A 22,778-nucleotide genomic window follows, 5' to 3' on the forward strand; every position below is an offset into this window, starting at 1 on the left:
TACACATATACCTAAAAAATCATGTCTTACTTTTTATCTTTCCCATACAATATTCTCTATTTTTTATTATTCTTATACAATATTCTCTACTTTTTATCTTTCCCATACAATAACCTCCCATTCCCTCAATTGTCCTTTATTTTTATTTTTTTATTTTTATTTTCTTTTTTTGTTTTGAAAATGGGCACATCAAAAGAGAACAAAGGGACTATTTGATAAATTGATTGCTTTATCCTATAGTTTTTGAATAAATCATTTTGTTAGGAAATTGAGCTTAGATGTACACCAATATGAAAGCAACCAAAATTAAGAAAATTGGGCTTAGACGTACACAAGCATAAAACAATTTATTTGTAAATGATTAAAAGCAATTCATACAAAAGAACAACGTGACTTATTTTTATACAAATAAACATGTAGTGATGTAGATTTGTAATTGTGCTACTTTAATAGTTCTATTCTCATCAGATAGTTGTAAAGTGCAAAGTTTTTGTTGTAATTTGAAATGAAATTAGCTAAGATTAATTTTTTTTTTTTTTTTTTTTTTTTTTTTTTTTTTTTTTTTTTTTTTTTGCATCAATGAATAAAAATCTAACAAAGTGAAGTGAGTAATTACAAAATTTTGACATTTACATGTAATGCTATATAAGATATGGAGAAATATTTGCTCAACAAAATTATATGGCCAACATATATGAAGATAATTAAGCTAGCTTAATTATAAGAGATTTAGTACCTAAAATATTTGCAAAATATTAACAACCTCAGGGATTGCCTTTAGGTATGTAGGTCTATCCTTATCACCATTTTCCACTATCTACAACCAAATGAAATGGCCCTTATAATCCGTCATCATCATCACTAACAACTACACTCCATACTAAAAAAAATGTGAACAATCCATATTCTTAACAAACTAACATTTTACTTTAACTTACATAGTTAAATAAAAAAAAGTCAATGTCAAAGAAATTTGGATTTGAATTTAATTTTAAACTAACATGTTACTTATACAAGTTAATATCTCACAAAATAACAAAAAAAAGGCAAGTATGGATTAGTAATTGTTTTATTCATTGAAATCAGCTTACATAAAATTTGATTAACAAAAAAAATCTAAAGAAATCAAACAAATACGTAGAAACAATCGGAATTTTTTTTTTTACTTTAATTGAATTTAATTAAATTAAAAAGAGCTTATTATCAACATTCCAACCATATTTCTCGGCTTTTGCTTGCTAATTTATCCTGTCCATCTTCCTTTGTAAGGGGTTCATCTTGTTAACATCGGCATAAATTGTTAACTGCGGATTTGTTTAATGTTACTAATCTCGAGCATAGTGGAACAATAATCAATTTGTATACGCTTCCTTAGTGGCTTTTTGGCCATTGGGTCGACCCTCTTCTATTTTTTCTAAATCATCACTATCCCCACCAGATGATTTGTGTTCTCCTTGCTTTGAAGAACCACCATTCATAACTTTTTGTTAACTGTTTTCTTGCTTCCATTTATCAGAGTTGTGTACAATACTCCTAATATGTCGGTATGAGAATGTAGTATTGTACTTTGTTTCATAAAAGAAATGAGAATCAGAAATTTTCAAGGACTCATCATACCCACTTATGTTTTCATTTTGACTATTTCACCCAATTAATTTACTCACTGCTCCTTTGATGATCCACACTGATTTGGTTCCCTTTGCGCTTGATCTTCCTCCTTATTCTCATTGAAGAAATCTGCCACTTGTATCCAATAATCATTCGATTTTTGAGAATTACCGGTGATTTTATTTTTACTACTTTTTAGCCATGCGGTAGCAAGGAGAAAATCATCTTTTATCATCAAGGGAGTCGATTTTCTTTATCAAGTTTGAGTAGTAGTAGAAGGAGTTTGTACCTCAATATTTTCTAATCCTTGTTGGGTAGAAAATTCAGGTAGTTGGGATGAATTATTAAACCTCATGCCATTTGGTATCATAGAGTAGATTGGGATTGAGATGGAGCTTGGAGAAAGTTAGCTAAATTTTGCAATTGATTTGAGAATTTTGCATGGGTTGCGAGACTAGATTTTGATTTTGGGTGTTTCGAATCAAATTCATAATAGAGTTCACATCAAAATTTTGAATTGGATCCATATTTAGAAGAAAGCTACAGTATTGTACGTGCTTTACACTTTTTTGTAGGCTTAGTTTATAGAAGACAAGTAAATGTTAATAATTTCAATAGGATATCTTAGTTTTTATAATACATACATAGGCTAATTTTATTATGACTAGGTACATCGTATATGATAAATATTAATATACAACAAACAGTTAAAAAAAAAGGATAATTAAAATACAACAAACAATACCAAAAAAAAAGGGTAATTTAAATCAATTATTATTGTGATAAATTAAAAGTTAATAATTTTGAAATAAAAAATTTAATTAAAAGATTAATATCATAATGTTAATTCACAATATACTCATGATAGGTACATAATTAAGATAACAAAAAAAAAGCAAACAATATGATATACATCCTCCGTTTTTTTTTAATGCACCATGAAGGGTTTCACGCTTGCCAATGCATCACTTTGGCTATTAATATCTTTAATTTCATTTTTGTAAAAATTATAAAAAGTTGACATTTGAAAAATACATTTGAAGACAAATCTAACTAGATCCCACATGTCTTTATTTTTCATTACGGATAAATTATAAAAGATGGTCAAATAAGTTTATGTGAATAGTGTAAAAGTCCTTATGGTGCAATAAAAGAAAAGCGGAGTAAGTATATTAACAACGTACACTTGATTTAAAAAAAAACGTACACTCTACGATTTTTTTATAATATAAATCAATTTATTAATTTTTTTTTTAAAAAAAAAACGTTAAATAATTTTTTTTTATTTTTATTTTTATCAAAACTCTGTATTTTAATGTGTATATAGGCAAATACACTGGAGTGTGAAGTTGAGTCTTAAGTTGTTAAGACCAAGCTTCATAAATGAACAAAATGAATAAAGTCTTCGTCTTATGACCAAAAAATTATAAATTGATGTTGTCATGCCAAGTCTTAAGACTCTAATCTTGCTCTTAAGATAAAAGTCTTAAGACAAGACAGGGCTAATCTTGTCCTTAAAGAGACATTGTGAAGAAAGCGAGGGTTTATCTTAACATCTTCAAAATTTGTCAAGAAAGATAAACCCACTTTAAAAGAGCTTCGGCCAAGAAATACCCTTTCACCCTTTCCTCGATTCTAACTTGTATGGCATGTTAGACGACTTGCTTTAAAACAAAATATTTGAATTGCGTGAGTCAAAGTGCCATGAGATTATTGTCCATATCATAGGTTTATAAGTCATTCCTATCGAAAAGTGTATGACACTTACAGAGATTATGCAATTGGTGAAGGATGGAAAAATCGCCAAAAATGTCGATGAGCCAGTTACATCAATCATGCCTAAGTAGCTATTGAATTGTCATTACGAGCTCTAACTTTACAATTTGGGAGTTTGGAACCCGTAATCATACTTGATAAGCCCGTTCAACATGAAGTCTCATTTCAGGTTGGACACCTTGCTCATGATAGCTCCCCAAATGAAGAAGACGTTGAAGGTTGGGCATGGGTGACGAGGAGAAGGCCGAGAAAACAAGTAAATAGTCCTCAACCACAACCTTCGCGTTACAAGAAAAAGCAATAAAAAAGGAAAAAATCCAAACATTCAAAAGGGAAAAAGCAAGCAAAAGGTCTTCCTTATTAATTTGCTTGTTGGCTCCAGTAACACTAGAAGATTTTTTTTCGGAAGACTACCATGGTTACCGTATATGCAGTTTCATTTGTGGAGGGTGAAGAGGAACAAATTGATGATGAACATCAACAAAGGCAGCTTTACAACAATCTAAGGTGGTGGTAGACTAAAATATATCTACTATCTTAAGTGTTCTTCCATCCCGCATGGGATAAAGGCAAATATGCCACGAAGAATGCCACTAAATGTCTGTCATGCAATATGGCCTTGCATTTTGTTTAATGGTGGATCTACTCTTAACATCATGCCAAAATTCACTATGACTGAGTTAGGGATCAAGATGGATGTATTGTCTAATTGTCGCATAGTGTGATCTAACAGTTAGCGTGTAATAGCATAATATGCTTAAAACTCACAATGGGAGAGTTAACATCATCAACTCTATTTCAGGCAATCGACATGACATCATATAAAATGTTGTTGGGAGTTTGGGACGCCCTTGGTGGCATGAGAATGGTGTTATTGCGTCAACCCTCCATCAATGTCTTAAGTACTATTGTGGGGGTGAAAAGAAGATAAATGGGGATGTAAACCCTCCAGCAAAGCGGATTCTTACTTTGTTGACGCCTAAGTTTTTTGAAGATGAAGAGGGGTCGACTGAAATGCCGCTCGTAATTTTCTTAACAGGAAAAAAAGAGGTTAAGAAGGGCATTGCTTTACCTTCAAACATCCAAAAGACATCTCAAGTTCAGCAATTGCAACATAAGGATGAAGTGGATGAAAAGCATGACTCTCATTCCTTCAAAGAGAAAGCAAAGTTGTCCACCCTTATTTTGCAATACAACCCAAAGTCACGTCGCAAGAAAGGTGAATCAACTTTTGGAGAGTGCTGACATGTTAACCCTGACCCCAAAGTAGCGAAGCCAATTGATGACGTCACTCTCCAAAGTTAAATAGTATCAAAGGATTTAGTTTATTTTTGATAACTGTTATACTGAGATTGTACCAAATTCAAATATCAATAAAAATTCATTTTTTACTTTATTTCCTGTCTTTATAAATATCTTTAAAAATTCATTTTTTACTTTCTTTATCGTCTTAATAAATTCTAACATATTCACGCTTTATTGTTGCAGTGCATATATATTTTTTTGATGGGTTTTAAATAGTTGTGATGGTATGTTCAACATGTGATACACATTCACTACATGCAATACACATATATTGATGTACTAAATTTTGCAATCCACCACCACATCTTAAATAAATATCATTATACTATGACATGTACCGCAAAGTACACGTAATAGATGTGTTACATCTTATAGTTAGGTGGTATGTGTGACACTTGTGGTACCTCGATTGTGGCAACATGTCATCCTTCGTATTAAGAGTTAGCTTTATGATCTCGTGAAGTAATGCTATGTTTTATTACATTAGGTCACCAAAATAGAGTATGAACACTTAACCTCTTTTTCCCTATCTCTTTTTCTTCTTTGATGCTCTCTCTTTCTCTCCCATGCTTTTATGCTTTGTTTCCTCATTTCTTTAATTTTTCCTTTATACCTAATCTAAAGATTGCTATACATTTCTTCATTTTCTCTTTTATGCTTAAACCTATCTTATATTATGGCATTGGTGGTAGTAATAATTATTTCTCAATCCAAAGTTTGTTGCTTTTATTGCCTGTTTTTCTATTTTTATTCTAATCTTTTGGTTAAAAAAATACTACGTATAATAATTGACAATGGAGGTGTAATAGTGTAAGGTAGGTGTTACCCCCCCTCTCCAATGCATATTAGGTAGCAAGGTAGTCTGCATGTTATTTTGCTTTACTTCCTTTTTTTTTTGGTTTTTATATTTTTAACTTTATCATTATCTACTGACTTTTTACTTGTTACTTTCAACAGTATGTTAACAAACAATGGTATTATATGCTATTTTGTAGACAACTAGGGTTATGTTATTGATTATGTTCTTCTAAAATTACTTGTAATTTACTTAATCTGTTCTCAACAAATGCAACATATGGGATAGGCAACCCTATCCCATATGATGAAGAGAGAAATAAAGAGAGATGGGAGAAATGCTCACGTGATAAAGAAAGATATTGAAAAACTAGACAAAGCTTATTATATTTATTTTAAATAAACCAAATTTGAGAATGTTCCAGTTCTTTTGAATATGGATGCTAGTAGTAATGTCATTTTGACGTATGTTACTTAAATTCTTCATTTACCTTTTGTGTCAGATCTTCAACTTTTCGATTTGACTATATCTTAACTAGTCGAGTCTCACACTTGGACACATACTTGTGTTTGACACGAGTATTTGAGTCCAAAAATCATAGGTTTAAGCTCTGTTACATGGACTCGACAAAAATCGTCACGTACCCGTGTTGACACGATTCTGAATGCACTCAGACTCGCCACTTGAGCTTCATGTTCTCGAAGCTTAAAAAATGGCAGAGAGTGAACAAGCCTGAAGATGAAGACCGTTGAAAAAGAGAAGAGAGAGGGTATAGGAGAGAGGAGAGAGGAATCAAAAAATTATGGCTGAAATTAAATGTTTGACAGATTGACACTAGACCCCAAATAACTTTTTTTTTTTTTCTTTTTTTACTAAGTGGACCCACACTCCACTATCTCATTTCAATTTTTTATTTTTATTGTACTCCCTCAAAGTAATACTTGTATTCCTTGTGTCCGATTACACTACAGAGTAATATCATACAATTAAGAGTTTCATTTTTTGTTAACTAATTAACTATTTTTTTTGTTAAATTTCCTTCACTAAATAAATAAAAATTATAAGTTATTATACATTAATGCCGTGTCCCCATACCCGTGTCCAAAACTCGGACAAAGTCCCCGTGTCCAAAAATTTCGAGATTAATGTGTCGGACACTCGAATCCGTACCAGTGTCGGATCCTTCTATCTGAGTTCATGTAACATAGGGTTTAAGCATACACAATAATTTATAAATGATTGCTCTTGGGGCCTTGGCACCCGAGTAAATCTTGAACTGTATAAAACTAAGGGACATGTTATTTTGTGAGTAGCTTAGGGATGACTACTTACCGTCTAAACCTACAATTTATTAGAAAATAAGATGCCTATGGTTATGGCACTCCTACATCGGAAGTTGAGGAGAACGAAGCATTCATTATATGGAGAGTGATACCTTAACATATTAGAGGCCTTTTGGGTAGGTCTTCCGTTCTGCACCATAGCAAATCCTTGGGAGTTAGGCCCAGAGAGGACAACATCTACTAGTAGGCTTATGTTGACTTCTGGTGTTAAAGATGGTATCAGAGTCCATTTCGGTGTCTTGTTGTGAGGGGAGAAGGTCCCTATGGCGCTCCCACATTGGAAATTGAGGAGAATGAAGCATTCTTGTATGAGGGTTGATATCTTAACTAGTAGAGGTCTTTTGGGTAGGAATTTTGTCTAGCACCAAAGCAAATCCTTGCAGGCTAGGCCCAAAGAGGACAATATCTACTAGTGGGCTCATGTTGACCGATGTTACAAAAAGAAGTGGTTTTTCTGTTTTTCTGCCTTGTTACTGCTGCTAAATACTCCAATATCCCTTAGTTGTCACTTTCGATTTGAGTTTTCTAGAGTTGGGATTATGATAAGCTTTTAAGTGCTGGAAGTTTTTGAAGGTAAGCACTGAAAATCAATATAAATTTTGAACGGTCTGGTACACCTGAGATAGAAAGGGCGGTGATCTTGAGTGGCTCTATGGGAGACTAAAAGTCCTTTAATGAGCTAATGCCAATCACGTTGCATATTAAGTTTTGATGTATTAACCCTTGAATCAATGAAATCTTCTTCTATCCAAAGTATTTCATGGACCTTGTCGCTATAGTTTTTTTTTTTTCCTTACCTGGATTCTTTAACTATAATTTTATCTAGAAAATCAAAAATCCTTTTTAACCAAAGTTGTTAAAATCAGGATTATACTTTGAATCGGAAGGGGCTCTTAGAATCAAATCGTAGAATCATAAGATTCTACCGACATGCATAATTAAGACGTCATATTCAAATTTAATTAAATATATTTAAATTATGATTTTGAAACCTAATCATTGATAGAAAATAGTTGTTTACCCATTAAACAACCAATAATTGACAATATATATTTATAAATAACTATATAGATATGTTTTAAGCTTGTAAGGATTTCGCTAGTTAAGAGAAATATGTAAAATCGGGTAGAATTGTAAATCGAATCGTGTGACATACATGAATTGTAAAATCGTAAGATGCTAAGATTTAAATTGGGATTTTAATAGCAATGTTTTTAACCCTAGGCTTTGTAAAGTTCATTCTGAGAAATCTTGGAAACCGTGTGCTTTCGTCTGTTAGCGACCTATTAATGTAGGAGCTGCAGAGAGTTGTTTTTTGGCCAAAGCAACTCTCTGAATCATGCTATTCTCACTTTCAGATCATAATAGGTCACATAGTATTTGTGAATAGATTCGGGAAAATGGTACTTCTTCTGTTCTTAAATAATTGCAACAATAGCAAATGGATGGGGTTACACAAATTTATAAAAGAAAAAAAATAAAAATAATGGGGGAGTTTTGGACCAATGGACTCCTTGTGAGTAGAAATAGAAGAGGAGTAATAGAGGTAAATAAGTGAGTTGAGAAAGGGTGTAACTTATAGTGTGAACACATCCTAAAATTGAATTGGTGCAAAAATTGTGAAATTTCCGAAAATAGCATTGTTGCAATTAATTAAGAATAGAGGAAATATGTATCATTCAATTTGTGCTAGGGAACAACTGCTTGCAGAGAGAGAAATAGAGGTAAATAAGTGAGTTGAGAAAGGGTGTAACTTATAGTGTGAACACATCCTATAGTAGAATTGTTTCAAAAATTGTGAAACTTTCTAAAAATAGCATTGTTTGCAATTAATTAAGAATGGAGGAAGTATGTATCATTCAATTTGGGCTAGGGAGCTACAGCCTGCTAGGGATCACGTCCATTTCAAATGTAGCTAAAGTTCACTATATTTTGACTTTGTATCTGGGGCTAACTCAAAATAGCAAATGAAACTGTTTGTGTTTGATCAAGGGCCTATGGGAAACATCCCCTTTGTTATTGTAGGTGTAGCCTGTATAGGGCTGTGGACATCCAAGTGATTAGCATATTTAACCCACCTTAGCTTTGTAAGGGCGGGAGCCTCTTTTATAGGAATTGGGTAATGTTAAATTGTTAATTGTTGATGTAGGCTTTTAGTGCAAGTGACTAAATTCCATCACCAAATCCCTTAAAATGATCACATAAGTAGTACTTTGATTTGAGACACAATTTTTGATTTTATTATTTATTTATTTTTATTTTATTGATTAAAATTTACTACATTTGGATAACCAAAATTGTGATTCTTATGCTACCAAATTTATAATAGTAGATTTCCTCCCAAATGTGTTTCATCATCATAATGTAATAATCCCATGCTTCTGCTAATAGACTAATTTATCGCCCGGCCCACCATGGTTTGTGTGGCACTTTCCCAGTTGTTTTATTATATTTATGTTTATTTTGCACTTACGGTTTAAATCCCTCTGAATATTCAGGGCCTTGCAGTCATTGCCTACAAATATTGATCCTATTCCTCAAGAAATCACTATAGACATTGGACTTCAAGGGCTCCATGATGTAAGCAAAGCTTAAGTTTTACTAGCATCCATTTGTGATATTCATATGCTGAATTGTTTAATTTTAATGTGAAGGCTAGAATATTTTATATTTCCCTCATTTTTTTTGACAACTACAAACAGAAAGAAATTTTACATGACATACACTCTTTTTTGTTTGGTATTTTTCATTTTGGAGGGGAGGGGGGGACGAAGGCCTTATTTGTAGCTTCGCAATAAAAGTCTGTAGCTTTGGGTATGCTTTATATCTGTAGTTCTCAGGCGTTTTTCTCATGAAAAAGAATTAGAAGGATGGTCCATTTACTATCTTGCTCTCAGAAAAAGTGGGGCTGATTCTAGTAAACTTGATACAATATTCTGAATACCTATTCTTAATATTATGAGCATTAATTAGTAACTTGACTACATTAACTTACCAGACCAAGAGGTTTCTTATATACAAAGTATATGAAGGTCTTCAATGATAATTCTATTCACCATTAGAGGCCATAGTGAACCTTGAATGTTTTTTTTTCCGTGGCATGGTACATGTTTTACAGAACTTAAAAATTGCTATTTTATGGTTCGCTTGTGTAAAGAGTGAAAGACATTCATGCAAGGTGCAATAGTATCCTTTTACTGTATACATTTAGCCATTTTAAAGTTCATTGATCAGGACACTCTTGTAACTAGGAGGAGATGTGTAAATGAAACCACCTCGAAATACTCAAAGCCAAACTACCAGGGAAAATACATATGCAGCCCTGGCCTAGTACCCTGACTTTGCTTCAGATGATCCAGGAGAGAAGTACTGAGATAGGCAAGCTAAAAATCATTTGAGTACATGCTCATTTCCTTACCTTAACTGCTCTCTAGGATGAATTATTTTGCATTTGCATTCATAATCTTATGGTGGTGGCACCCATGTGTAAATAAAGTGGAAGTGAAAATGCATACATGAAGTGCTCTCTCTCTATAATGTTCAAATGCAAGGATATCTTATTATTTACAGTTCCTGTTCTGCATCTGTGTTATTTACTGCTAAATCTGTAAATGCGAATACAGGCATATACTGCGATTCACCAGCCTAAGGATTTAAATGATGCTGATCTTGCACGCAGAAGGTTAATATTTGATGAGTTCTTCTACCTTCAGGTGCTCTCAGTTTGTATATGCTTTTTTTTTTTTTTTTTTTTTTTGGGTCCATTTTTGCATTTATTTTGCCAAAACCATGGCAATGATGATTTAGTCCTGGCTGATCCTCATGTACAATATCATTTGATGATGATGCTCAATGTGTTATTATATTAGTGTCATTCTGGTTGATGGTTTATCCATGTGTTTTGCATTTATTTGTTCACACCTGAGGGTCTCACTTTGCTACTGTGAACTGTGTTGTCATGGCTTATGCTCACTTACAGTGTTAGATGATGAAAAATGTCTAGTGCGCTGCTATCTCAGTGCCATTCTGATTAATGATTTTGCCTTTCATTGTTCACTCCTAAGGACCTCACTCTGCCACTGTAGACTGCTATTTCCTGCATGTTGACATTATATTTTTTGACTCCTGATGCTCATGACCTCTGATGAACAGTATCTAGCAGCCCACGGCCATTCCAATTACCTTTACACTTTAGTTTATTATTTTAGAAGATTGTTTTGGTTCACTACCTTGGCCTTTAATAAAAATGGGATGGCTTTGGACATATTTTTTTTCTTGTTTGTTTCATGACTTAACTATTTGTTATCTACATGCATTCATAGAATATTAAGACATGAAAGGCTGGCTTACTTTTATTCATCTTTCATTTCAGCTGGGACGAATGTACCAATTGCTTGAAGGTCTTGGATCAAGAATAGAGAAGGAAGGATTGCTTGAAAAATACAGAAATATAGAGCAAAGTTCTATTTTTTCTGAGGAGTGGTGTGACATCACTAAGAGTTATATAGAAGCACTTCCATATTCTCTAACTAAAAGTCAACTAAGTGCAGTGTCGGAGATTATTTGGGACCTAAAGCAAGCAGTTCCCATGAATCGGCTGTTGCAGGTGTTGCATTGCATTCTCTTTCAGTTTGCACTTTTTTATAACTGTCTTCAGTATTCAAGCTTTTTATCTTTGTCGTAGTGGGAGCGTAGTTAGTGGTTTGTTACTTTTTGTTAGGAGCAGGGTATTATATCTTGCCATACCACCGTGTAGTGACCTCAATGTTAAGGTTTTTGAGCTTATTGATTCCTTGATATTAGGCTACAAATTCGCAAATCATCTGCATTGCCTGTGAAAGCAGTATGCGTGGCCATTATCAGGATTGAATTGACGTTTGAGATTTAAAACCTTGGTTTGAATTTGGGATCAATTTGCTGGTATGTTCTGAGCATGCGAAGTGGACTTGCTAGTAATATTTTTGAAGCACTTTATGTTTATAAATTGACTTGATAAATTCTAGAGTTCCATAAAGTGGTGATTATCCTCTCATGACAAACTGATGCCCTATTGGAAGCTCTTTTTTGTCACAGGTGGATTTTAGGGTGAATCATGATCATTATCAACTTCCTGGAAGTAGAAATTTATGCAGTTGTTTTGATGACAATACCATGAAAAGTGTTTAGTGTGTGGGAATTTTTCTATTACCTTCCAAATGGTGGAAATTCCTTTCCCTATCCCCCTAGGTAACTAGAATTAGCCATGGGATGCCTAATATGGTTTTATGCTTGTTATGAGATGATTAGAATTATTTTTATCACTATTTAAATTATGAAGTTTGTTTAGGGTGTTGCAAAACTCTTGTTCTCATTATCGAAATTGAGCAGCTTTTAGAAGGTTTGAAGTTCTTGGTCAAGATTTCATGCAGTTAAATTGAGATATTTGGAACATTCTTCTTTTCTAACTGATGGTATTTTCTTTGACTGGTAAGCCCCAAGGCAGTATATAAGAAAGGCCTTTTTTTTATTTTATTTTTAATTTTATTTGCTAATTGTCTCATACAGAGGTGATAGCATAAGAATATAGAGGCATTTTAAGTAAGCTGGGTCATGTTTATTAGGATTGCGACAACTTATCTGTACGTTTTGAATTGTTAATAACGGACAAGCAGAAGATCTTATATACTCTTGCTGGGTCTGGGTGTATTTTTAATGCTAATATATGACAACCAGTCAAAGATAACTTATTCTAGGTGTTGAGGACTTGTATTTGATGGCAGTTAGACTTAAAACCCATTGGTAACAGAATATGATTGGTGAGTTGGTGACTAGACATATGAAAATAGATGTCAACTGATATGGTGTAGATTATTGGTCAAACAAAGTATTCAATAATTTGGCATCTTAACTTTGATATGGTGTAGTGATGGATGCTGGTTAGTGGTGGTCTAGAGGAAGGAACTCATATCCATCATAAGTCTCTATGTGCTCAATCTTGTGGAACTAGTATGATGGAAATCATTTTTAGGGACATTTTCAAAGCAGATAATAAAGTGGAGGAGACAAGCAGAAGTTGTGGTAGTGGAATTATATGAAATGAGTTAGTGTCTGGATCATTTACTCAGTTCAAGATTGAGTGTATGTATGATATAATGTCACCTTAATGACCGTCAACTACTTGTAGAGCATGTCATTCCTAGCCATGTTATTAATTGTTTGGATGTTGCTTCTTCTGAGAGAGGATTGTTTTGCTGGTGTTCAACATAACATATCCCATGTTTGTTGTTTGATTCTGTTTGATGTTGTGAAGTCTGCACTCTGCAGATCTGCAAGTTGTGGCTATGGGCTTGAAAGTGTTGAGTTTTAGAGTAACCGAGTAAAACTTTGTGTATTGCTATACTCTTGAATCTTGATCCTTGTCATTTGATACTGGAGTTTGCAACTAGTTGCCAAGTAGGTTCTCCTTTATATCTTTAGTAGTTCTGTGTGTTCTAAAGAATTGTATCTGATTGATCCCTGTTTTATCCGATTGTACTATGACCAGCCAATGAACTTGCTTTGTCCTTCCCATCACTTCTATCTTTCTATGGTCTCTATTTCTGTTCTCTTTTCTTAAGGCGGTTTTTCCTTACACCATCCCCCCTCTCCAATCAAGAAACAGGAAAGGTTTAATGATCTTCTATATACTTCACTTGTTTCAGGGTGACGTGGGCTGTGGAAAAACAGTTGTTGCATTTTTGGCATGCATGGAAGTCATTGGTTCAGGATATCAGGTTAGTGTGTTATACGCCAACTGTGCTCTCTTCAACTTCTTTTGATATATCGAAACTTATCTTTATTTATTTTGTCTGTAGTTGTGATTATGTTTGAACTTATTAGATCTTATTTTGTTTGAATGTATTTTATCTAAACTTATATTATCTGAACTTATCATAACTGAACTTATTTTATGTAAGCTTATTTAGTTTAAAATTAGATAAGTCAAAATAAGTTGACAAGAAAACACTTGTCGTGCTGTGGGTTATCATCATGAAATACATAAGGGAACATGTGGCTGCATTATACCCATTGTAATGCATTTAAGTGTGCCTATATGTTTGACAAGTTTTTTTGTGCCCATCTCGTGACATCTAGTTTTCATTTGGCTAGATGAATGACTTCATTTAATCTTATTGTTTAGGCAGCTTACATGGTTCCAACTGAGTTGCTCGCTATCCAGCATTATGATGATATATCTAATTTATTAGAGAAAATGGAGTCTGATCGTAAACCTTCCGTTGCTCTTTTGACGGGTTCAACTTCAGTTAAACAAGCACGGATGATACGCAATGTACTGTTTGACATTAAGCTAAATCTTGATTTATCTATTATGACTTGCCACTGTCCTCACTAGTTTCTTGCAGGAACTCCAAGCAGGGACTATCTCTTTGGTCATCGGAACCCATAGTTTGATAGCTGAAAGTGTAGAGTTTTTGGCATTGCGACTTGCGGTGATAGATGAGCAACATCGATTTGGCGTAATTCAGAGAGGAAGGTTCAATAGTAAGGTTGAGTATTTGTTTTTATGTCCAAACTTGTAAAACTTTAACTGCTTTTATATCATTGTGTTTTATCGATTTGGCATAATTCATGGAATGGATGATTTCATATATTCTTGGCAATTTGGTATCCTCTATACCATGTGTCTTGGTTTGAGGAAGAATAACTTAATTAGCTTCTGTATGGGTTAGGCAGTTTGGCTTGTAAGAATTACTCCCTTTGTTCTGAATCAATAGTTGCAGTTCACATTTCTCATCAAAATCAAAGAAATGTTTGGAAAGTAAGAGAAAAAAAGTAGTCAATGGATGCCAAAGGTAACTTGGATAAAAGGAAGTTAAGAATGACATGGAGAAAGTGGGTTGCAGGAGGTTGTAGCACTAGATAGAAATGAATTGAGAAAATGGATCTTGGTGGATACCAAGAGTGATGAATTCTTGGGGTATGCAGAAAATGGCTATGATTTTGTTGCTATTGTTGGGTGTCTAGTCAAGCACAGAGTTAGCTTTCTTAGTATTTCTGCTAGCTCCTGATTATGAGTCTTTCGTACATCTTTGTAGTAGATATAGCACATTATTGGAATTTCTTCTTAATTCTTATGTTTGGTCATGTAATCCTCCCTCATAAGGATTCTCTCTTCTTTTTGTTGCTTTTTGTGAGAGATTTTTTAGAATTCACCTCAAATAATATGGATTCCTTCTTCCTTTTGTTATCCATACCTCAAATGCCATATCTCTTCTTTTTGTTATAATCTATCAAGTGAAGCAATGTGATGCAGAAATCTGCCCATTCAAACAATATCCTTTCTTGGATTTGGTCTTTGATCCAGAGCTTGTATACTTGAAGTGGACACTAAATGGAAGAATAGAAGCAAGACACAACAAATTTTTTTAAAAAAAAAGGTTAAGAAACCCTTAATCTTTTTTAAACAGCTGAATCGAGGGGTAAACAAGCAAGGCACGACACAAATCAATACACAAACAAAATTAATGAATAAATGTCACCCTCAGTGTCTCTTATGGCAACTCCAATGGTGGAATCCTGTTGTATCTAGAAAATCGTCAGCTAGATGGTAGAATTTGCTTGTCCATCAAAGTGTGTAGCTGCATTAAACTATCGCCAGAGCAAGCTTCCTTGCTTGCCTCAAGGAAAGAAGCAAAACATGACGTAGACTATTTATTAACATATGGGTTATTCAAGATTTCAAGCTGCATGTGTTGTATTCGTATCTCACTGCTAGAGAGTATTGTAGCTTAAAATGGTGTAGCTGAAAATGTTGGTGTTGCAAGTCAAGTTAGAACCTACAAGTGGTCCTGCATTACCTTTGAAGAAGCCTTTAGAAGCAAGACTTGGCTTATTATATAAACTAATATATCATGAGCTTTGCTTAATCCATCCTGATCTTAAGAGCTAGGATTGGTTAAAGTTTTCATCAATAATCTTCAATCTTACATCTGATTTTGCCACAATAATCTCCTCTTATTATTGATGTTGCTAAATTAGAATTCATTCAGAAATTATTTAAGTCTGAAACTAAATTTTTATTTTTTTTTTTTAATTTGTAAAAGTCCTATTTATAAAGCCTCGATAAAATCCAAAAGCTAGGATGTTATTATGTATCTATAAAGGAGAAACCAAATACAGTTGGTCAGAAGCTCAGATAATATATGACAAAAACCAATCAACTGCTTGTTCCTTTGTTGGATGGAAGTTGCCAGCTTTCATGTCTGAAAAATTGAATTTAAGAATTCATTCACAAAATCAGAACCAAAATGCAAAAGGTGCATATATTGGATCACTTGGAATGTTGGAGTTATTGTGATGTATGTAAGGCTGCAAGGGTGGTTAGGGTCATAAAACCTTGAATAAATATCACTAATTACAAATAAATGACTGACATAAAATCTCTCTCCAAATATACTTCTTTTAATTAAGCCCAGGTCTCTACTGAGTGTTGCGCTCAGCACCTGAATGCTTTAGTAGGTTGTTGTTACGTATGTACTTGAGGTCCAAATTACATTCTACTGAGTAAGGCAGGTCTCAGTCACGCTTTATCTAGCTCGCTTTGTTTCTGCAGACCTGTAGAGTGTAGTCAGATCAATAGAACCACTATTCTGAATTGAAATTAGACCTGCTGCTACTGAGAGTACTTCTAAGAATTTCTAAGCACCTTTCCCCCACCCATCCTCAAAGAGCTGCATTATCTCCTGTATATCAAATTTTGGCCATAAGACATCAGCCTATCATTTCTAGTTCCATCTTCGTGTGTACGGACTGACAAAGATTAGCTAGATTCTGCGATGCTTTAAACCTACAGGAAATTATGTAGCTGCGACCTTAGCTTCCTCATGATATTCTCTGATGGGAGTGAAGGCATATTCCGAAATCATGCAAAGTTTTTTGTTCACACCCTCTAAACTGGATTACAAAAATTACAAATTATAATATCTCCTTCGATACCTCTCCTAATTTTCTCATTTTGATTTACTCCATATGTAGGAACTGTAATTTTTTTCATTTAAAAAAAAGACTATAATACATCCAATTTATCATGATATTCATGTTTTTAAAAAATTCAGATTCTGACACCTGTGGTAATGCCGTAATAATGTGCTTGATGCATTTTTAGGCATTGGAATGGATTGGAATACTGAATATATATGAATAGTCAATGCATAGTTGCAATTTGTTTTCTATTGGATGTGCTGTCATCAAGGGCATAGATTCTTTTGTACACACATTGGGCCAATGTCCAATTGTTTTGATTGATTGTGACTGTTATAAACTTGCAGTTATGCTCTGCATCTACCATGTCTGGAATTGGCTCAGTGGCTTTTGGTGGTACCCAGAAAAGTGAGATCCAGATGGCACCTCATATTCTTGCAATGTCGGCTACCCCAATTCCAAGGAGTCTTGCCTTTGTTCTCTATGGAGATGTGTCCCTAACACAGGTATCTGGACTTTGTTTTGTTTCCGTTTATGTGTGTGTGCGCATGCGTGTGTGTGTGTGTGTGTGTGTGTGTCTGGCTGCCATCTCATTCTACTTATTAATTGCATCATAAAAGGGACACTAGTAATTGTGATTGTTCAAATCATTGCTTTCAATGCATGCATTGCACTTTCTATTTGCACATTTTATGCCAAATAAATTTAAATAAGTAAAAATCAGGTAAATAGAATGCACCCTACGTTAGCCCAATTCACTTGTACCTTCCCGATAAATTAATAGTTGAAAGGCTAGCCACCTTAGTCCCAAACGATGCTAACAAAGCTACTTTATCCCACAATATATCACGCTGGACAATGAGTAGAAGAAATATAGTGATTTTGCTAACGCATCTTTTTAGAGAATCTGAACAATCCGGTAATCAAATCCAGGCCTCTTCATTCAGTGTTAAGACTTTTGTCCAAGGAAAACAAGCCATTTTTACATCATTTGATGACATGTTAACAATATTCACCATTAGCTTGTCAAATCAAGCATGTGGCCTCCTTTTTTAGAGTTTAGTATTTGTGTTAAGTCATCTTATGTTAATATCCACACAATTGTTGTCACTTGAAGAGGGAACCATTGCCTTCCAAATTTTAAAGGGAAAATTGAAAAAACTAATCCCAACTTTCGCGTATTCGCTTTAAATAATCCCTACTTTACATTATTTTTAAATAAGCTGAACTTTGGGGCGTATTCGCTTTTATTGGTCCCAAGTGACCGGTAACCTGTTAAATAGGTCTGTTCATACATAGAAGCTAACTAATATGTCTCTTGGTTATGGGGTGGTCTCCTAAATTGTAAGTGTCATGCATTGTTACAATAATTTTCCAGCAGTGGACTGGTATTAGATACCAAGTAGTTGCCCTCCAATCTAAAAATCTTTCTAATTCCAACTTCTAACCCTTTTTTGAACTTCACTAATGAAGTGACTAAAGAGGAATCTCATGAGATACAATTTCACACATTCTTTGCATTTCACCCATTGGGAAATAATTGTACTTTCTCATGGCATTATACTAAAGAGACTGGTGTTCAAGAGGGAGCCTCCACTACCGCTTTCCCACTAGAGCAACATTTATAAAGATCACTCTCCCAAAATCTAAACTCCTCTCTAATCACTTACTAGAAGATCCTTTTTTTTTTTAATCCTATCTACAATTGCAACTAGGATTTTGAACAAATGTAGATAATAGAGGGGAATGTTGGGCAAATAAGATTAGATAGTGTATTATTTTATCTTCCACCCATCTAACCTTTTTGAAAATTTTGAAATTATCGGTTTGTATTTTCCCTTAACCATTGTAACTGCGTGTTGCACTAGCAGGCAAACCTACATAATTCAGCCAACCAACATTCTACATAGTTGTACAACTCTTTGAAGAATTATGATTAATCTCTACTATTTACCTTCACCGTTTTTTTTTTTAATCACAACGTTGGGGATTTCACGTTTGCCAATACACATTTTATAACTTAAAAATATCTTAAGTTGTATGTATTGTATTAAAAACTATAAAAAGTTGATATTAGGAAAGTGTATTTTGAGACAAATCTAACAAAATCCTGCTTGATTATATTTTTTCCAACATATAAGTCACAAAAGACGATCAAAGGAGTGTGTGTGAATATTGTAAAATGTCAAACGTTGTGATTAAAAAAAAAATTATAATATTGATTCTCCAGATATCATCTCAAATATCAGAAGTACATTAAGCATTTTCTTGAAATCGTCCAACCCAACTTTTAGAATTAAAATAGTATAATAAATAATTATTGGTTTAGATACCTTAGCCTTTTATCATTCCAACCTAGATCCTTTAAGCATATCTCCCAAAACTAGAGTAGTCTCATGAGACCATTAACCACCAAAGTAAAAAGAAAAGGTGCAAATGAATCTCCCTGACACAACCTTCTAGAAGAAGAGAACAATTCCTTAGGGGTACCTTTGACCTGAAAAGAATTTATTAATCCCTTTTATCCACCATCTCAACCATACACCCCTTTCTCTAAAGGGTCTTATCAAGAAATTACGACTCACCTTGTCATGCACTTCTCAAAATCTAGTTTGATGACCGCCCCATTAAGGGATTTTTGGCAAGCTTCATCCACAGCTTCATAGGCCACTAAGATACTCCATCCAAAATTTTACTTCCTTAACACAAAAGCACATTAGGAGTGAGAAACAGTAATGGGAAAGGACTTCGTTCAACAAATTATTGTCTGGAAATCCCCTAACCTTTATAGACCTACCCTTTTTAGGTTTACAGTCAATGAAATTTGAAATCATGCTCTTTCTAGAATCTCATTATCATAGAACTCTTCCAAGAAAGCCATCAAATCACTCTTGATCAGATTCTAACACTCTTGAAAAAAGGCCACATTGAAACAAAATGTTGTCACGACACACCTAAACTTATGTTCGACAACAATAGAAACCTTATGTCTTGACATTTTATCTTTCCATTATGATCTCTTTTATATACTTCATCCTCCTTGAAAGGCTTCTCTAACCACCCATTAACTTGTAATGGAACTGAAAAAAAAAGGAATATGCCGAATATCCTCTACCTGTTTTACTACTCTTAAGGCTCTAACAACAATTTGTCATCTCTTTAAACGTTCTGCTTGTCTTCTTCCCCTGCCCCTCTTCTACTCTCCAGCTTCACTTACATGACAAATGCAAAGGTAGTATCTGTCCTGCAATAGGCTCTTTTTGCCTTCTCCCTTTTCCTTTCTTCTCTTCTTTCCTTTCTAGGTTAGGGTTGAGAGAAAAAAAATTATTATCTTCTCATATTATGGTTATTGGAGATCTAGATATAGTCATATAGGAAACAATGATTTGAAAATAAAGGAGCTAGTGAGGTCAGGCCTGTCAATCCACATTTCGTACGGTGTTTTAAGTTAATTTACTGGGAAACTTATTGTTTCTGCATGCAGTAATCTTCAAATGGATATACTCAGCTGGTTTTAATTTTTCTTCTGTTGGTCCCAACTCCAAGCATAACAATATAGAATTTCTTTGTACTCAGATTATGGAAGTTTATCTTCCAATTTACATGTAAATGCTTTAGAATAAAGCCTTTTAGTGTAGCTTCTTACTTTTTCATGGCAGATAACAGGTATGCCTCCTGGAAGATTACCTATTGAGACACGTATTGTTGAAGGAGACAAGAAAGGTATTGATACGGTTTACAAGGTATATTCTCTCTTTTGTAATTATGTAATTTTAGCTTTATGTTCTAACCGGTGCACGAGTCAAGATCTATATGTTGTTATGTAGATGTAAGGTGGTGGTTGTGTTTATAGTTTTTATAGACTTATCCAAACTATGGATTTCATTGCATGTGGTAGGTCTGTACCTACGTCTGTTTTTGTTATAACCAATTTTCGTGTTTACATTTCTTGTAATTTATATATATATATATATATATATATTTTTTTTTTTTTTTATTTTTTTTTTATTTATTTTTTTTTTTTTTTAACATGAACTACTACAGAGACTTAAATATTTTGGGATCCTATTTGCAAGATAAATGAGATTAGTCTTAAAATTAGGGATTGGGACAAATAGTGATATGGATTTAATCTTTTATGTTGGCGAATCTTCTTGAAATTCACAAGAAAGAAAATGTCGAGTCTAGGAAAATTGCTATATAATTAAGAGACTTTGCTAGAATCTTTAATTGGGGCTTCCCCACAGGCTCTAGGGGAGATACAAAGGAATTTTATATGAAAGTTGTTTTAGTGTTTTTTTTTTTTTTTAGTTGGAACAGTTTTTACTGTTTTACCCTTGGAATATAGGTTTAATAACTAGGGTGACACATAGGATGAAAATTCAAGCACACCAAAGGGGAAAGGGATTAGAACAAAAATATTTTATTTATTTTTGGGTTGTTGTGATAACATCTTGTCTTCCTTTTGCATTGCCTTTTTTTAGATTCGTCAATATTACTCCATTTATCCCAGATAAATTGTCTGATAAGGGGGAGAATATTTACCCAGAAATTGCAGAAAATAGAAGGTATGAAGAAGAATAGAGAAAATTTAGAGGGAGAAAGAGAGGATAGAGAGAAAAGTTGTTGTAATCATCATTAATGAATGAAGAATCCCTTAAAACAAACTAAGTAGCTAGCTAAGCTTCATTACAGCCACACAAATTATTCCCCTAACAACCGTAACAAACTAGAAAAGGACAAATTAGTTCATAACTACTTTTCCCGCCAGAACTTAATCAAAGCTTAACAAATTAATTAACTTCTAATAATTCCCCTATATCATTGTCATCCTAAGCTTTGCACAGTGTTATATGTGATTATCTTATCTCATACCACCTCCGTTTTTTTTAGTTTACACGTTTTGACTTTAGCATTATACATACATTTCCCTTTGACCGTGTTTTGTGATTTATACGTAATGAAAAATATAATCATGTGGGATCTTGTTAGATTCGTCACGATATATATTTTCAAAATATCAACTTTTTATATTTTTGCTTATCGATAGTTAAAGATGTTAATGGTTGAATTTGTGCATTGGCAAACGTGACTAAAGAAATGTATGTGAGATGGTAGATGAATCATTTAATTGAATGAGAGATGATGTGGGATCTTAACTTTGGGTTGTGGGAATAGAGAATTTATATTGGATGGGTTCATGACATGAAAGGAAGTGTGCCAATCGAATTAGAATAGAAGTAAAAAAAAAAGTATGAAAAGGTTTGGAGTGATAGTTTATAGTATTTATGAACTGTAAACTGAGGTAAATAGATGGAACAAATCTAATCAGTTACTCTTGGTGAATAGTATATGTAGAATAGATTGCAAAATCTTGGTTTGAGGTTCTCTTGAATGTCTGGATCAAGATGCACTCAAAGTCTTGTAATTAGGGTTAGCCTAACCAGTTTATGCTCAAAAATCACAATTTTACCAACAACTTTTGAATATTGTTAAGTAAAAAACTAAAAATTTAGAGCTTGTTTGACATTGTTTTTGGTTTTTAGTTTTCTGCTTTTTTGAAAACAAAAAACCAAAAACAGGAAACAAAAAAAAGGTGTTTCCACTTTTTTGTTGTCAGTTTTCAAAATTATCATGATTTTAATAAGTGTGACTAATTTTTGATTCATTATATGACATATATCATATGATTTTGAAAAACAAAAAACCAAAAATAGAAAACCACAGTATTGCCAAACGAGCCTTGTCAGCTTTTAATAATTAAGCTTACAAAAAATGTGTATTGTATCCTAATGGTTTGTGAAACTCCGTTACAACCTCCTTAGATCAGCAAGCCTAGTAGAATACTAGAATCAGGAAACCAAATTAGGTAAGAAACATCTAATAACTTGTGGCATGGATTGCAGCCTAGGGCACCAAGTATACGCACAACTAAGGTAAACTTACACCGTAACACCCAAGAGAACCTCTCATAAGCTGACTTTATTGCC

The 22,778-nt window shown here is 33.6% G+C and overlaps 1 protein-coding gene across 1 annotated transcript in view; it reads left to right on the forward strand.

The window, feature by feature from the left end:
- Positions 1-22,778, forward strand: part of LOC110694259 (ATP-dependent DNA helicase homolog RECG, chloroplastic-like) — a 35,703-nt gene that overhangs the window by 10,591 nt on the left and 2,334 nt on the right. Inside the window, 8 exon segments of the mRNA XM_021871437.1 lie at positions 9,327-9,408; positions 10,452-10,541; positions 11,201-11,434; positions 13,509-13,580; positions 13,988-14,137; positions 14,211-14,354; positions 17,136-17,294; positions 20,448-20,531. Of these exon segments, the coding sequence (XP_021727129.1) occupies positions 9,327-9,408; positions 10,452-10,541; positions 11,201-11,434; positions 13,509-13,580; positions 13,988-14,137; positions 14,211-14,354; positions 17,136-17,294; positions 20,448-20,531 (1,015 nt within the window).

The sequence above is a fragment of the Chenopodium quinoa genome, unplaced genomic scaffold (assembly GCF_001683475.1).
Source record: "Chenopodium quinoa cultivar QQ74 unplaced genomic scaffold, ASM168347v1, whole genome shotgun sequence".
Taxonomy (NCBI): Eukaryota; Viridiplantae; Streptophyta; class Magnoliopsida; order Caryophyllales; family Amaranthaceae; genus Chenopodium; species Chenopodium quinoa.